The sequence below is a fragment of the Sorex fumeus genome, unplaced genomic scaffold (genome assembly GCF_029834395.1).
Source record: "Sorex fumeus unplaced genomic scaffold, SorFum_2.1 ptg000010l, whole genome shotgun sequence".
NCBI classification, from domain to species: domain Eukaryota; kingdom Metazoa; phylum Chordata; class Mammalia; order Eulipotyphla; family Soricidae; genus Sorex; species Sorex fumeus.
The window spans coordinates 35,651,551-35,670,057 of NW_026606067.1; the positions used below are offsets into that span (position 1 = coordinate 35,651,551).

The 18,507-nt window shown below is 41.2% G+C and overlaps 1 protein-coding gene across 2 annotated transcripts in view; it reads right to left on the minus strand.

Moving 5' to 3' along the window:
• Positions 1-18,507, minus strand: part of PLD1 (phospholipase D1) — a 226,047-nt gene that overhangs the window by 144,487 nt on the left and 63,053 nt on the right. For both annotated transcript variants that reach the window (XM_056110701.1, XM_056110700.1), the window contains exons 7-8: positions 14,378-14,436; positions 13,243-13,335 (exon numbers count right to left, since the gene is read on the minus strand). In XM_056110701.1, the coding sequence (XP_055966676.1) occupies positions 13,243-13,335; positions 14,378-14,436 (152 nt within the window). The remainder of the gene's footprint in view (positions 1-13,242; positions 13,336-14,377; positions 14,437-18,507) is intronic.

Consider the following 18,507-nt stretch of genomic DNA (forward strand, 5'->3'; position numbering starts at 1 on the left):
AAACCTGAGTGCCCGAGAACACATGACTGGTTAAAGAAATGTTGGTACATTTACACAATGGAGTACTATGTAGCTGTTAGAAAAGATGAAGTCATGAAATTTACATACAAGTGATACTACATGGAAAATATCATGTTAAGCGAAATGAGTCCGAAAGAGAGGGACAGACATAGAAAGATTACATTCATCTGGGGACCATAAAGTAACAAAATAGGAGACTAACAACCAAGAGTGGCCGAGATTAGTACCAGGAATTTTGATCCATGGCTTGGAGGCCAGCCACACATGCTAGGGGGAAAGGCAGCTCGGATAGAGAAGGGAGCACCAAATAAAGGATGTTGGGAGGATCCTCCCAGGATGGGAGAAGCATGCTGAAAGTAGACTATGGACCAAACATGATTGCCACTCAATGTCTCTTTTGCAAACCACAACACCCAAAAGGAGAGAGAGAACAGAGGGGAATGCCCTGCCACAGAGGCAGGGTGGGATGGGGGCCATAGGGGGTGGGAGGGATACTGGGATCTGTGGTGGTGGGAAATGGGCACTGGTGGAGGGATGGGTGTTTGATCATTGTATAATTGAAACCCAAGCACAAAAATTTGTAAGTCTACAACTGTACCTCATGGTGTCTCACTAATAAAAAAAAAATGCAGCCAGGCTCACAGGAGCAGATCTTCTCTTTATTCCCAACACACGGGTGTGTCGATTGTTTGGAGTTTACATTCTCGTTTTGGAGGCCTCTCTGTAACTACTCCTCTGCTGAGGAATTGCTTCTCTCAGATGTTGCTATGGCTCTTCTTTCTTGTCAATTAATTCTCTGCTTAAATGCCTTTCTACCCCGTAGGGTGGGCTTTTCTGGCCACCTGATCTAAGAAAGTGGTTCCCACTCTCTTTTCCCTTCTCTACTCCATCGGGTTAGCACTATCAACTCTCTGGAATTGTTTGTTGTCTGCCTCCTCTTCTAGAAAGCTCCTTGAGAGCAGAGAACATGTCCATCATGCCCACATGTGTCTTCCCAGTATCTAGATTAATCCTCCCCAAATTCATAGCAAGTCTTCAGGAAAGCAACACGCAACTCAATATAACAACTGCATGAATGGGTCTCAGAAATAAAGTGATTCATACACTTTTACTGCCTAAAGGCTAAAAAAACTTATTTCTCAAAACCCATGGATTCTTTTCTTTTTAGATGTGACTGGATATATATATATATATATATATATATATATATATATATCAAATACAGTAGCAAAGAAGTTTAGAAGTTTCTCAGTGATGAGCTGAAAGATGGGCTGTTTAAGCAAATGTTTGTTATTGGGGTTTTTTTAATAGTGGGAAAAAATGTTTGCTATATTCAGCAAACATTTTCTTTGTCCTTTTCCTTGTTCCTGTAACAAGGTCATTAGGATACTTAATTGAACATTTCATTTAAATCCTTGTTTGCCTTATCTTCACCTGTCATTAAAGAATAAAAAGTGACAGAATGTTCTTTTATGGTTACGGGATAAAACAAGGAAGCTATGAATAAATGTTGCCTTTAAAACTCACTCCCTGTCATTGCATGGAACTTCCTAAATGAATTTTATCAGCTATATTTTACCTTCTTTATTTGGTACTGATAGTTTACCTCCACAAATGTGATTCAGGAATTACTTATTAATATAGAACCAAGGCTTCAGTCCTCATGGAAAGATTTACATTGTTTAAAATGATGACATGTTTCATTTCAAGAAGGCTGATATATTTTTAGATTGCCCTGGTTGAAGTCCAATTTAATGCAAGGTTTAAAAAGTGGAAAACAAAAAGACATTATTTCTTTGATTAAAAAAAAATCCCTCTGACTTCCAAAAATATCTGGCTTCATCTTCTCAGGGAGTTCATAACTCAAATATCAGTTTCCTGGCTGTGGGTGATAAAGCCACTTCTCCCGTCTTTATGTCTATCTTTTTCCCTTTCCTTTCTTTTTCCCCCAAAGCTAGCGGTGTCCTGCCTGGACCCCGCTGTCTCTGCCTGTCAGCTTCTCCATGGCCAGCATCCTTCCAATAACCTAGATCCATGGGGCAACAATCTGTCTCCTACACTGTTCTCACAAAAATGGAATGCAACCTTGTCAAGAAAAACACACAGCAGGGGCTGGAGCAATAGCACAGCAGGTAGGGCATTTGCCTTGCACGCAGCTGACCCGGGTTCAATTCCCAGCATCCCATCTGCTCCCCCAGCACCACCAGGAGTAATTACTGAACGCAGAGCCAGGAGTACTCCCTGCACATTGCCAGGTGTGACCCAGAAAGCAAAAAGAAAAAGGAAAAAAGAAAAACACACAGGAGAAAAGCCATCTGCATTTTTATGCTCGTTAAAGCACTATTCACAATGGCCAGGATCTGGAAACAATCCAAGTGCCCGAGAACAGACGAGTGGTTAAACAGACTTTGGTACATCTACACAATGGAATAATATGCAGCTGCCAGGAAAAAATTAAGTCATGAAATTTGCTTATAAATGGATGGACATGGAAAATATCATGCCAAGTGAAATGAGTAATTGGGAGAGAGACAAATATAGAATGACTGCACTAGTTTGCGGGATATTAAAAAAAAAGCCCTATAAGACTCAAGGAAGTAGTATGAGGCTAATACCCAAAGAAACAAGGACCAGGCTGATTGGTCCATTGTTGGAAGCATACTACAAGTGTAAGGGAGAGGGTGATTAGGACAGAGAAGGGACCACTATGACAATGATAGTTGGAAATGATCACAGTGGACAAGAACTGAGTGCTGAAAGGAAGAAAGGGAATATAGATGATAACCTTTCAGTATCTATATTGAAAACTATAATACCCAAAAGGAAGGAGAGGGAGAGAGAGAGAGAGAGAGAGAGAGAGGGAGAGAGAGAGAGAGAGAGAGAGAGAGAGAGAGAGAGAGAGAGAGAGAGAGAGAGAGAATCGGGTGCATTCAGAGAGGTATGGTCCCAGATGAGAGAGAGGAGAGAGGCAGAAGAAAGGTGCCTACCATAGAGATAAACTGGGGGAGTGATGGAAGGGAAACTGGGGACATTGGTGGTGGGAAATGTACACTGATGAAGAGACAGGTGTACAAACATTGTGGGGGGAAAAAAGGAGAAAAGTGGTTAGGATCTCAGTAGGGAGCAAAGAAGACCCTTTAATGCTTCCTCTTGTCTGAGGGTGCCTCAGATAAGTTCCCATTGCAGTCTTGGGGATCGAACCTGTGTCTCCTGCAGGCAAAGCAAGTGCTCGGCCCATTTAACTCCCTCTCTGGTCCTCCACATTTCCACCATTGAGTAGGCATCTAAGTTGGCTTACCCCCACCATCAACTCTGAAACAAACATGCAGGTAAAAGTACAGCTGACACTTGAACCACATAGGTTTGAATTAAGGAAGTCTGCTTGGTGTGGAGTTTCTAAATTCTTTCTTTCTCTTCCTCCTGCTTAGTGTATTTCCTGTGATGATGATGATAAGACTTTCATGATGATTCAATTGTGATGTTCTTGTTTTTCTTTCTATAGGAGAGGCATTTGTGTGGTGGTGTATTCTTAGCTACAACAATAGATTTGTGATTTCTCTAAATGGCATTTTCTTTTCTCTAGCATATGTTATTATAACACTACAGTATTAATATAGTATAAATATAGTATAAATGGTTAAATAAAAATGTTTTACTCCGACAGAGGCCCAGCTCTGGGCAACAAAGCTGAACGGCTCCAATTCCAACAGGTACAGCCTGCCCCCAGGGGCCTGGGTCCCTCTCTGGGCACGCGCAGCTAGAAACAGCCCCTAAACAGCCGGTTTTCAACCCCTGATCTGCGTGGGACGGGCACAGAGGCCCAGCTCTGGGCAACAAAGCTGAACGGCTCCAATTCCAAACAGTAGACGTTCCCAACTCCTCGCCCAGTGCCAGGGACCCTTTCCGGAGCCGCGGCCGCATTAGCGGCCGCGAAATATTTTCCCACTACATATGCCATAGGAACCATAAGCTAACTTCTTAGATGGAAACTTCTCTATTTTAGCTCAGCCACTAGAAACACAGTTGCCAATAACTCATAAGCCTATCTTAACTCACACTGCATATCAAGCAGAATAGTAACAGTGAACGTGAAGGACTAAACCACACCTCTCACAATGGTAAAGCAACGCAAAAGCCCACCAAACTTTCATATTGAAGAGTCTAGCCCAGATGACACCAACAGTACTGTAGTGTTAGACAACCTCTCTGACAAGGAATTCAGAAGGGAGCTACTTAGGATGCTTAGGGAATTAAAAGAAACAATGGAAACCAATGCCAATAGAAGACAAGAGGATCTGAAGGCAGAAATGAGGAAAATGCAATCAGAAATGTCAGACCTGAAAAATCTCGTAGGTGAATTGAAAAGCTCAGTGGAAGGCCTCAGCAGCAGAGTAAGAGCGGCTGAGAACAGAATCAGTGAGCTCGAAGATGAAGTTCAGAGACTCTCCAGAAAAGAGCAGAAAATGGAAAAGAGACTCACAATTCGGGAACAGATGGCAAGAGAAGATAGTGATGAAGCCAAGAGGGGTAACATAAGAATTATTGGAGTCCCAGAGGGACAGGAAGAAAACCTTGATGAAGAAGAAACTGTCAAAGAAATCATTGCTACAACATTTCCAGAGCTGAAGAAAACTTGTGACCACATTCAGGAGGCCCGAAGGGTACCAGCTAGAAGAAATCCGAATAAAAATACCCCAAGACACATTCTGATCAAAATGACCAAAACCTTAGACAGAGACAAAATTCTGAAAGCAGCAAGATCGAAGAAAGAAATCTCTTACAAAGGAGCATCCTTAAAATTCACAGCTGATTTTTCTGATGAAACCCTCATGGCCCGAAAACAGCGGTGGGACATAGTAAAAAAACTCAATGAAATAAATGCCTCCCCCAAAATACTTTTCCCAGCAAGACTCTCATTCATAATAGAAGGAACAACACACAGTTTCACAGACAAACAACAGCTCAGGAACTTCATAGACTCAAAACCATGGTTACAAGAACAACTAAATGGGCTATTTTAAGGCAAGAAAGGCCCCTCAAATACACCAAATTTTAACAGAACAATGGGACAAAATCCCATAACAATAATCTCTCTCAATGTCAATGGGCTAAACGCACCAATTAAAAGACATAGAGTGGCAGGATGGATTAGAAAATTGGACCCAACTTTCTGCTGCCTGCAAGAAACAAATCTCAATAGTCAAAGCAAACACAGACTCAGAGTCAAAGGCTGGAAAACAATCCTACAGGCAAACAGCTCCCATAAAAAAGCTGGGGTAGCCATCCTTATATCAGACCACATCGATTTCAGAGTGAGGAAGGTCATAAGAGACAGTGAAGGCCATTTCTTATTGATCAGAGGATCTGTACAACAGGAAGAACTTACAATAATAAATGTATATGCACCTAATGAGAGACCAGCAAAGTACTTAAAACAACTACTCATAGATTTGGAAAAAGACATCAATAGCAACACAATACTAGTGGGAGACTTCAACACTGCTTTGTCACCTCTTGATAGGTCAACCAGACTCAAGCTTAGCAAGGACATACTTCATTTGAGGGAAACAATGGAAGAAAGGGACTTAGTAGATATATACAGGACACTTCATCCACAAAAAGCTGAATACACATTCTTCTCAAGCGTACATGGAACATTCTCCAAGATAGACCACATGCTGAGCCACAAAACATGCCTCCATAAAATTAAGAAAGTAGAGATTGTATCAACAATCTTCTCAGACCATAATGCGCTGAAATTAGAAGTAAATCACACACAAAAACAGAAAACTAAATCAAACACCTGGAAATTAAACAGTGCACTATTGAACAACGAGTGGATTAGACAGGAAATCAAAGAGGAAATCAAAAGATTCCTAGAAACGAATGAAAATGAGAACACGAGTTACCAAAACTTATGGGACACAGCAAAGGCTGTGTTAAGAGGAAAGTTTATAGCTCTACAAGCATTCCTCAGGAAGGAGGAGCGAGCACACATAAGTAACCTAACCTCACAGCTTAAGAGCTTGGAGAAGGACCAAAAAAAGGAGCACAACCCGAACAGGAGAAAGGAAATAATAAAACTCAGAGCAGAGATTAACGAGATGGAAACCCAAAAAACAATCCGAAAGATCAATGAAACCAAAAGCTGGTTCTTCGAGAAAATTAACAAGATCGATAAGCCTCTAGCAAAACTCACAAAGAAAGGGAGAGAGAAAACCCTAATAAACCGAATCAGAAATGAAAAGGGGGTCATTACAACAGAAACCACAGAAATTCAGAGGATCCTCAGGGAGTACTTTGAGAAGCTTTATGCCACGGAACATCAAAACCTCGAGGAAATGGATAAATTCCTAGACTCCTACAGACTCCCAAGGCTGAACCAAGAAGACCTGGAATACCTGAACAGACCTATCACCATCAAGGAAATTGAAATGGTAATAAAAAGTCTCCCCAAGCACAAAAGTCCTGGCCCGGATGGATTCACTAGTGAATTCTTCCAAATCTTTAAAGAGGACTTACTCCCGATGCTCTTTAAGCTTTTCCACGAAATTGAAATATCAAAAACACTTCCGAACAGTTTCTACGAAGCAAATATCACACTGATACCAAAAGCAGACAGAGATACCACAAAGAAAGAGAATTACAGGCCGATATCCCTGATGAACACAGATGCAAAGATCCTCAACAAACTACTAGCAAATAGAATCCAACTACTCATCAAAAAGATCATACACCATGACCAAGTAGGATTCATCCCAGGGATGCAAGGATGGTTTAACATTCGGAAATCAATCAACATAATCCACCATATCAACAAAAGAAAAGATAAAAAGCATATGATCATATCAATAGATGCAGAGAAAGCATTTGATAAGATCCAGCACTCCTTTATGATGAAAACCCTAGCCAAAATGGGTATAGAGGGGACCTTCCTCAACATAATTAAAGCCATCTACCACAAGCCTACAGCAAGCATCATCCTCAATGGGGAAAAACTGAGAGCCTTCCCTTTAAGATCAGGGACGAGACAGGGATGCCCACTCTCTCCACTGCTGTTCAATATAGTACTGGAAATACTTGCAATAGCGATTAGGCAGGAAAAAGATATTAAGGGCATTCAGGTAGGAAAGGAAGAAATCAAGCTCTCACTATTCGCAGATGATATGATACTCTACTTAGAGAACCCAATAACTTCCACCAAAAAACTCCTAGAAACAATAGACTCGTATAGTAAAGTTGCAGGTTATAAAATCAATACCCAAAAGTCCATGGCTTTCCTATACGCAAACAGTGAGAGAGAAGAAAGCAACATGAAAAAAACAATCCCATTCACAATTGTGCCCCAGAAAATTAAGTACCTAGGAATCAGCTTAACTAAGGAAGTAAAGGACCTGTACAAAGAAAACTACAAAACGCTACTTCAGGAAATAAAAGAGGACATGAGGAAATGGAAAGATATCCCCTGCTCATGGGTCGGGAGACTTAACATTGTCAAAATGGCAATACTACCGAAAGCATTGTATAAATTCAATGCAATCCCTATAAGGATACCCATGACATTCTTCAAAGAAATGGAGCAAACACTCTTGAAATTTATATGGAACAATAAGCCCCCACGAATAGCTAAAGCAATTCTTGGGAAAAAGAAACTGGGAGGAATCAACCTCCCGAACTTCAAACTGTACTACAAAGCAGTAATAATTAAAACAGCATGGTACTGGAACAAAGGCAGAACTGCAGACCAATGGAACAGGGTTGAATACACTGACATCTCTCCTCAATCATATGCTCATCTAATCTTTGATAAAGGTGCAAGTAATGTGAAGTGGAGTAAGGAAAGCCTCTTTAATAAATTGTGTTGGCATCACTGGACGGCTACATGCAAAAAAATAGGCTCAGAACTCTGCCTAACACCATCTACAAAAGTAAGATCAAAATGGATTAAAGACCTCAACATCAGACCAGAAACCATAAGGTACATTGAAGATAAAGTTGGCAAAACCCTCCATGACATTGAAGCTAATGGTATCTTCAAAGATGCCACGCCACTGGCCGAGCAAGTGAAAACAGAGATAGATAAATGGGACTATCTTAAACTAAGAAGCTTCTGCACCTCCAAAGAAACAGTGACCAAAATACAAAGACAGTCTACAGAATGGGAAAGGATATTCACCGAATACACATCTGACAAGGGGTTGATATCCAGGATATACAAAATACTGGTTAAACTCCACAAGAAGAAAACATCCAACCCCATCCAAAAATGGGGCAATGAAATGAACAGAAACTTTCTCAAAGAAGAAATCCGAATGGCAAAAAAGCACATGAGAAAATGCTCTACATCATTAATCATCAGGGAGATGCAGATCAAAACCACAATGAGATACCATCTCACACCTCAGAGACTGGCCCACATTCAAAAGAACAAAAGCAACCGATGCTGGCGTGGATGTGGCGAGAAAGGGACACTCCTTCACTGTTGGTGGGAATGTCCACTGGTTCAGCCCTTCTGGAAAACAGTATGGACGATTCTCAAAAAATTAGAAATTGAGCTCCCATTTGACCCAGCAATACCACTCCTGGGAATATATCCCAGAGAGGCAAAAATGTATAGTCGAAGTGACATCTGCACTTGTTTGTTCATTGCAGCACTCTTTACAATAGCCAGAAACTGGAAGAAACCTGAATGCCCACGAACAGATGACTGGTTAAAGAAACTTTGGTACATCTACACAATGGAGTACTATGTAGCTGTTAGAAAAGATGAAGTCATGAAATTTACATACAAGTGGTACAATATGGAAAGTATCATGCTAAGCGAAATGAGTCAGAAAGAGAGGGATAGACATAGAAAGATTGCATTCATCTGGGGGATATAAAGTAACAAAATATGAGATTAATACCCAAGAATAGCTGAGATCAGCACCAGGAGGATTACTCCATAACTTAGAGGCCAGCCGGGTATCCTAGAGGAAAGGGCAGTTCAGATAGAGAAGGGAGCACCAAATAAAGGATGTTTGGAGGATCCTCCCAGGAGGGGAGATGCATGTCGAAAGTAGACTATGGACTGAACATGTTTGCCACTCAATGCCTCTTTTGCAGACCACAACACCCAAAAGGAGAGAGAGAGAACACAGGGGATTGCCCTGCCACAGAGACAGGGGGGATGGGGGGATGGGGGTGGGATGGATATTATCCATGGTGGTGGAAAATGGGCACTGGTGGAGGGATGGGTATCTGATCATTGTATAATTGAAACCAAAGCACAAAAAATTGTAAATCTACAACTTTAAAAAAAATAAAATAAAATAAAGGGAAAAAAATGTTTTACTCCATTGTTTATGTCCTTGGTAAGGCTTCTGCTCACCAGAAAACTCTCACTAGTTATGTTTTTTAGGAATCAGAAGATATGTGTGATAATACCCAAGGACAGTAAAAACAAGGGCCAGGAGGACTGGTCCATAGTTGTAAGCTTGCCACAAGAGGTGAGGGATAGGTCAGTTAGAACAGAGAAGGGACCACTATGACAATGATAGTTGGAAATGATCACTCTGGACAAGAAGTGAGTGCTGAAAGGAGGAAAAAGGACAAACAAAATAATCTTTGAGTACCTGTATGGCAACCATAAAGTCCAGAATGTGTGTGTGTGAGAGAGAGAGAGACAGAGACATAGAGAAGAAAAGTGCCTGCTATAAAGGCTGACAGGAGCAGAGGGGGTGGTGGGAGGGAAACTGGGGACATTGGTGGCAGGAAATGCACACTGGTGAAGGGATGGGTGATGGAACATTGTATGAAGGAAACCCAATCATGAACAGCTATGTAACTGTGTATCTCATGGCGATTCCCTTAAAACTGTATATCTCATGGTGATTCAATTAAAAATGGAAGATATATGAGAACATTCAACTCTTTAGGAGCAGTTTCCTCCAAGTTATTTAAGAATCACCTAGCGTCTTTAAAGGAGTATATTAGGACTTTCATTAGGGAGCATTGGTAAGTAGGTGAGACAGGAAAAAGAAGAGCAGGAAGCAAGCCCCCCAGGAGGTGTTTTCATACACTCTATTTGGACAATTGAGCTGTGAACCTGACAGCAAACTTGCAGGGCCTGTCAGAGGTGCTCTGGAGAGTGGCAGAATGCAGAGCTGGATTTTTGTCCGCTCTTACTAGGGGCTGTTCTAGGGGCTGGGAGCAGTTTCACCTGCTCTGCATGCAGGCAGCCAAACACAGCAGCACAGTGCAAACCCTCAGGTGCTGAGGCCTGCAGTAGTTAATAACTGAGAAAAAATGTTTAGAAACACCTGCCCTGGCCCTTCCTCCCACCAAGGGAAGGACCAGCCTCCTAGGCAGGCACAGTGTGGTGCCAGAGGAAGCCACAGCGATAAGCAGCCTGGTTCCCATGCAATTCCTCACCAGGCTTCCGTCTATTCTGTCTATTTGCTCTATTCTCCAAGGTTCAGCACAATCTGACCTCTGTGTGTGTGTGTGTGTGTGTGTGTGTGTGTGTGTGTGTGTGCGCGTGCACCTGCATGATGGGAGTGGGGAGGTTGGGAAAGACCATACCTCAAGTAGCATTCTCTAAATTTATGATGGCTGTCATACTTACGCTTCTAGGGTATATTTATGTTACAGAGGTGGGCTTTGTAAAACAATTTTTTTAGTACACTATTTCCCATTTGACTTATTTTGGTAATATAATTCTTCAAAAATCTCTTGAATTTTTCCCCCATATAATTCTTCTACCCTACATAAGATCCCAGCTGAATTATATTAGTTGGTGGTTATATATTTGTAATATATTTATAATTAGTTTATGTACTTCATATTTGTGTATAACAAAAACATAATTTTAAAAACACATGATTCAACTTTATATTTGTACCTAAATTTGAGTACTTTTTCAAGGTTAGGAAAATTACATACCTGTTAATCTTTTTCAAAATCAAAGGAAATTATTTTCACAACATAGAGATAGTCAGAGAGATAGTACAATGGGTTAGGAAATTGCCTTGCATGCAGCTTTGTCCCTTGAGTCCCACCAGAAATAAAACTTCAGCACAGAGCTAGGAGTAAGTCCTGAGCACAACCAGCGGAGGCTCCAAAACAAAACAAAAATAAAATTGCTACTGTTTGCTATGTTTGAAGCACATGAAAAATTCTTTGAGGACACAAAAGAAATACAGTGAGTAAGGTGCTTGACTTACACTCAGCTACCTGGATTTGATCTCCAACAAACCCGTATGGTCCCCTTGAGCCCTTCCCAGAGAGATCCCTGAATACAGAGCCACAAGTAAATTCCGTGTACCTCTGGGTGTGGCCCCCAAACCAAACAACAGAAAAAGCGGCAGAGAATTCAGTGAGAACACTACTCCCAGGTTGTTGTGTAGGGCACTGGGTAAACTTCCAAATTCCTGACTATGTCATACTTATCCTATATACATCCTCACATATATAAGTCTAAAATTATTATCCCTGAAGTCTGATGAATTTTTCTTTTTAATTTGAGTATTCAGTTCTGTGGATTTTAGTATAGTCACAAAACCACACCATCACCACTGACATCTTATTCCAGAATATTCTTATCACCCAAAAAAAAGAAACCCCTATGAATCATTTATTCACTCTTTCCTTACCTTTTTTTTCCCTTTCTGGATCATACCCAGCATTGCTCAGGGGTTACTCCTGGCTCTGCACTCAGGAATTACTTCTGGTGGTGCTTGGAGTACCATATGGGATGCCAGGGATCGAACCTGGGTCAGCCATGTGCAAGGCAAAAGTCCTACCCGCTGTACTATCGCTTCCAGCCCCTCTTTACAAAGTTTTTATTCTGAACACATCAGATAAAAGGAATACTCCACTAGGTGGTTGTTTAGTTTGGCATTTTGTCACTTAGCAATGTGTTTTAAAGCACTGATATTTGAATTCATAATATAGCATGCACTAGTACTTTTTCATTAAAATTAAAATGTTTTTCAGATGTATATACCACAAAACTCACTTTTTTAAAGTAAAAAATTTGGTTCTAATACATTTACAAAATCGTGCCATTATTACGGCCATCAAATTCCAGCTCCCATCTAATTCCATCAACCCAGGAAGAACCCCTATATCTATCATTCATTTTCATACTTATTATGTTTGGAGTGCAGGCTACAACTGGCAGTGATCAAGATTGACTCCTGATTCTGTACAAGGATCACTCCTGGTGATGCTCAAGGGGACCAGGAATCAAAACTGGGGTGAACTGGATGCAAGACAGGCACCATACTGCTATCGTTTATCCCTGGAACTTTATTAAGTTTTGTTGTCAAATAATATTTCACTGTACAAATATATTTTGTTAAACTCTTCCTAAATTGACAAACATTTTCATTGTTCTCACTCTAGCTATTCTGGGGGCGGGGGGAAGTGCTACTATGAACACTACCTATAAGTTTTGATGTGGATACATTTTTTTTTCTATTTTCTTGGGTAAACACCTATGGGGGAATTCTGGGACATATGGTGATTCTGTATCTAACATTTGGAGGTACCGTCTGTCACACTGTGTTTCAAAAATCTTTGAATCACTTTATACAACCATTGGCGATGTCTGAGGACTCCAGTTTATCCTTGCTAACATTTGTTACTTGTCATCTTTAACAGATTCATCCTAGTGGGTGGGAAACTGTATCTTACTGCGGTTTTGATTTACATTTTCCTTTTAACTAATGAGGTTGAGAATATTCACTTGCAGGTTTTAGCTGTTTGTAAATATTCTTCGACCAATTTCTGAACCTTGTGGCCCCCTGGATTTTATTTCAGTTCTGTGTGACTTTGACTTTCAAAGGATATGCAATTAATTCATAATTTGAAACTAGTATGTAAAAACTCCCAAGTATTCAGTTAATTAAAACAAACTCATGGGTTCATTCCACTCTGGAATCATCCACATTCCATGACTGTAACATAAATAATTTTGCCGGTTTGTTTGTGAGCTACACTCTTAGCGCTCAGAAATTACTCCTGGCAGGGTTCAGGGGACCATATGGGATGCTAGTGATCGAACCTGGGCTGAGTGCATTCAAGGCGAGCCGCCAACCCACTGTATTATTGTTCCCGTCTCTAAATCATTTCTCTTACTCCATGAGGCCACCTCTTCTCTTTCTCTTATCTTATATATTCTGAGTGGAACTATTTTACTTCAAACATACAAACACATGTACACAACCCGATCCCTACCTTTTGGACCAGCGGTAGCAGGCTCTTCCATGCCCACAGCAATTCAAGCCTGGTATCCGGTGTCCCCCAGATCTTTTCATTATCATACCTTCTCTGAAAGAAATGGTAACACATCATCTTCTAATTTCCAATGCGCATTTTCTAATTTCCAATGCAAAGCTGGTACAACCTTGCAACCAGGGACTTAATAAATGTGGGATTCATTTTCATGTAACTTTACCTGCAGCTTTTCCTCCTCAACCCTTGTACAACCCAAGGCACTCGATTCTCTGGCCACTTTTCAGCTAATCTTGAAAGCGCTCAGGTCAGACACAGTCCTGCAGCTTACAGGGGCAGCATAATTCCCTTTCCCACACTGCAGGATTTTAGGCATCTTGGCTTCTGCCTCCCAGAAAATTATCTGTTTATCTCACATTTTCATGACTAAAAATAATACTGTGGAAATATATGGTATGTATCAAGACTAAAATTACTTTCTTCTATGATCAAAAAGTCTTGATGTTATATGTATTATATGTACACGTTACAAGATTAAAATTTCTTTCTTCCACAATCAAAAGGCTTGGTGTTATATGTATCATAAATTTATGTATACACGTGTATTTGTAAGGAACATTTTAGTAGTTACACATTTCCCTTGTTTTGATGTTACTATCTTAATTTCTTTTCACCACATTCAAAATCAAACTATTTTTCTTTTCAAAGCTGGAAGCTTTGCATTACTTCCTTTGGCATGGCTTGATCCAAGAACTGTAGGTGACAGGATTAAGAAAGGCCTTTGAACTCTGTGGGTGGACAGGACCAGGCATCTCATAGCTACTGGACCTTTCCTATGCATGCATTTGGCAGTGTGTGGGGTCTTTTTTATGCTGACACGGTGTTGCCCTGAATGGGCATTTTCACAGTAATTAGAAGGGACCTTGTAATTGGTTTTGAGTGCATTCTCCCACATATCCTTTGAGCTACTTGCATGAAACACTCCCCCCACTGTGCTAAAGGAAGTCTGTGCTTCAGAGGATAAAGTGGTCAGCACAACTGCACGCCTGGCTCTCACCCAGGGCTGGCTGACATACAAAACGTTCCTGTACATCATCTTTCCACGCTTTGCTTGAAAGAATCCAAGACTGAAACTTACATGCCCTTTGGTCCCAGATCATGGATGAATGATAGCTGGCTTATATCAAGAAACTCTGTCTGGGAAAAAAAAAGCACAAAATCTATATTTTAGAAACTTAAAAAGAAAAGGAAATTGATACATTACAAACATATATGTCCGAGACTGCTCTGTATGATTACATTTTGGATACATTACACAAATGAATGATACTATTGCCCCCAAAGAGTAAGTCAGTAAAATAATGCGTGCTCTAAAAAGCTGAGGGAAAACATGTTCAAGAAGGTAATGGAGAGACACCTCATCCCCGGTATTATTTTGTGTTTACTCAAAATAAAGGCTGTGTGAAGCAAAGAGACTACGCAGGAAACAGAAGAGAAAGTGGAGGAGATTTTAAGTTGGGGGGCGGGGACTGGAGAGATAAGATAGCAGGTAACATTCTGCTCTGCTCAATTCCTGCACCATATGGTCCTCCAGCCCCCTCTAGGAGTGATCTCTGGGTAGAGTCAGGAGTAAGTCCTGAGCACTGCTGGGTATCTCCACACCCCCTTGAAAAAATAAATAAAAGAGACATAGTTGGGCAGGAAGGAATACGATGAAGGAGAATAATGAAAAACTCAAGAGCAATGCAGGCTCAAGGGAAACCAAAAACTTAAAACATCTCAGATCGCACTAATAAAATGTCACGTAAATAATGATATAATTACATGAAACATTTGTCATTTAGTAAGTAGAAAAGAGAGAAAATTTGAGACCTACTGCACTATGTAGAGATTTAAAAAATAGAGAGCAATAAAATAACACCAATGGCTGACATTTATTAAATGCTTAGTATCTACTGACCGTGTAGTAGACTTTTTTCCCCCATGTTTTACCTCAAACTTCCTTGAACTAGGTATACTTTTCCCATTCTACAGAGGCAAACACTGAGATTTAGAGCCAGGATAGACTTACTTTCTAAGCAATATCAGACAGTAAGTATTTTAGGGAATGTCAACTATATACTTGAACTACTAAAGTGACAGAACAGTCACAGATAATACATAAATGGTAAGCTTGGCTATGATCTTGTCTTCATTTATACACATAAAAGTATAAACATAATGGTATTTCTATAACAAAATATTCATTTAATATTTTTCAACATTTAAAAAAAGCAAAACTATTCTTAGACCCTATACCATAAAGTTCACAGGCTGGATTTTGATCTTGAGCCATAGTTTGCCAACTTCTGGTTTAAAGATAAATAAATTGCCTGAGATTATGTAATCAGCAAGGAGCAGGCTCAGAACCAGCCAAACCTGCCAGTATCCTCAAAACTAAGCTGCATTTAGCAAAAGGTCACTCAACATTTATCTTCTTCAAATTCGGCAACTTTGTTCAAGCAATCTGAGCACTAGATGAAAACACAGAAGTAGAGAGAGAATAACAAGCCAATGTGTTGTGATTCTTAGGATACGCAGCAGTCTTATCACATATGACCCCTAGAATAATTATAGTTAAACATAATTTTGGTTCCAGTTTACAGAAAACATTTCAAAAGCAGTCACAATAAAGCCCAGATCTGCCAATGGCCATAGATGAACCATAATGATGTCAACCACCTAGAAAGTCAGAGACAAATAAAAAATGCATTGGACCACAGGAAACAGAGGGGATACTAGATATGGCAACCACTTCCCACCACCAAAGTTCTGAGGGAGGAACCACGGTTACCTGTGAATATAGCAACAGTATTGACTCTGGAGTTAAAAAGGGAGGGGATCCCTTCCTAGCTGATGTGACACACAGAAGAAATGATCTTAGCTTTAGGCTTGGAAATGGGATTAATGAAATGAAACACGACAGACACACTTTCCTTTGAAGTTTTATGCATGTGGCCCAAAGTGCTTAACATTTACATTGTAAAAATTTTTTCGACTGTCTCTGAGTTGTCAGTCCTAATGAGGTCTAATTAAATCTGTGTATTCTTTCTTAGCAGTACTTGAGGAAATATTTAAAATTCAAAAGGACTTAAAAATAACCCAATTAAACATATTCTGACACGACCTATGTGTAAATATTTTTAAAGTCCGTATCTTCATATTTACTATCATTTCTGATATAAAATGCATTAATTAAGGTGTAAAAAGTGGCTCAGTGACTAAATACATGTTTGGCATGCAGAAGACCTGGGTTTCGCACCAGGCTGCCTTCACCTGGGCCTCCGCAGAGGTGTGTGGGTTGAGTTTCCCTCCCCACCCCAAGCAGAACCCCAGCAGCCAAAAACCTCCAAAACCCAGTCGCAGCCATACTCAAGGCCACTCTCCACATGCTCGGATGAGCCTCACGCATGAAGGAACCAGCAGAGGAACCCAGGTATGCAGGACCCAGGGCTGAGATCTCCAAGCCTGCTCAGATCAGGACTGGGCCTCCTCCACCCAGACCCCCAGTTTTCCAGTAGCTTGGCAGTCACACCCACAAACTGCCCCCAGCGCCATGTAATCTCATCAATGGCCAAGATCCGTAGACTATAAAGCAAAGCTCCGGGAATAGAGCGACACAGTATTTCTTGGAGCACACAGCCGCATTTGTGGCAGTGCGACCTCTTATACTCTAGCCCACTGATGTACCTAAAGCAGCACACATGTGTTTGGTTTTAACAGACTTGCTTATATTCTCTTATATACAGGCTTAAAGGGCCCCAGAATGAAATCAACAACCTTTACACACTTCGCTCTTATTGTGGTAGGAAGATGCTTGCTGGCTGGGTGGGTGTTTGAATATTATACGTAATGAACTATTGTGAACTGAAGCACTGTAGCACTGTCCTCCCATTGTTCATGGATTTGCTCGAGCAGGCACAAGTCTCCATTGTGAGACTTCTTGTTACTGTTTTCGGCATATCAAATACACCACAGGGAGCTTGCCAGGCTCTGACGTACAGGCGGGATACTCTCAGTAGCTTGCTGGGCTCTCCGAGAGGGATGGAGGAACTGAATTGGGTCCGCCGTGTGCAAGGCAAATGCCCCACCTGCTGTGCTATCGTTTCAGCTCTATATTGTGAACCACTTTATGAAAACAAAATGTATAAAAATCGCAAAAAAAAAAACCCCACCTGGGTTTGATCTCCAATAACACATGGTCCCCTGAGCACCACCAGAACGACATTCTAAGGTCATCATTTCTTTTTTGCCACAAACCAGGAGACAGATATAGATGACAGATAGATAGATAGATAGATAGATAGATAGATAGATAGATAGATGTAGATATACACAGATATGGATATACTTACAGATATCCTGGATATGTGAGCGATAGCACAGTGGTAAGGCATTTGCCTTGCATGCAGCCAATATGGTCGACCTGAGTTCGATTCCTCCACCCCTCTTGGAGAGCCCGGCAAGCTATCGAGAGCATCTCGCCTGCACGGCAGAGCCTGGCAAGCTACCCATGATGTATTAGATATGCCAAAAACAGTAACAACAAAGTCTCCGTTACTGGGCCCGCTCGAGCAAATTCATGAACAACAGGAGAATAGTGACATCCTGGATATGACTGCTATAAAAAGTGGAGGGTACTAATGACTTAGTACCACTTTTTATAATGCCCACACCTAGGATTGCAGGGGGCTTGAGAGATGGGGGCGGGAGTGCTTTTGTGGTGCTGCTCCTAGCAATGATCAAACCAAAATGGTGTGACATTGGCCCTGAGGCCTGGCAGTGCTGCAGTTGGAGCCTGTAAGCTCTGCTGTGAACCCTGATGCCACAAGTGATTTCTGTCCTACCACAGCCAGGAACTATTAAGCACCATAAAAAGAGGTGCAGCTCCGGGCAAACATCGTAAATTAAGAGTCTCGCAAGTGCCATAACCAGGAAACAAGGCCTCCGGTGGACACAGGTGTGAGTCACGCAGCCACCTCCAGGAAGCACCATAATCATGGTTTGTGTGTCTCAACCAAGGATGTGAGCAATGGTGAGAATGATCAAGCGGTGGATCTCAAGCAATGCAAATTTTTGTGAGCACAGTGGTGGAGTCTGCACATACACAATCGGATACATGATCCCCATTAAGCAGCACTTCCTGCTCTGTAGGCAACACCTGCTCACTGCAAGAAGAACAACATTGATAGCACAGCAATAAATGAAAAGGAGGATCTGGGGAGAGTG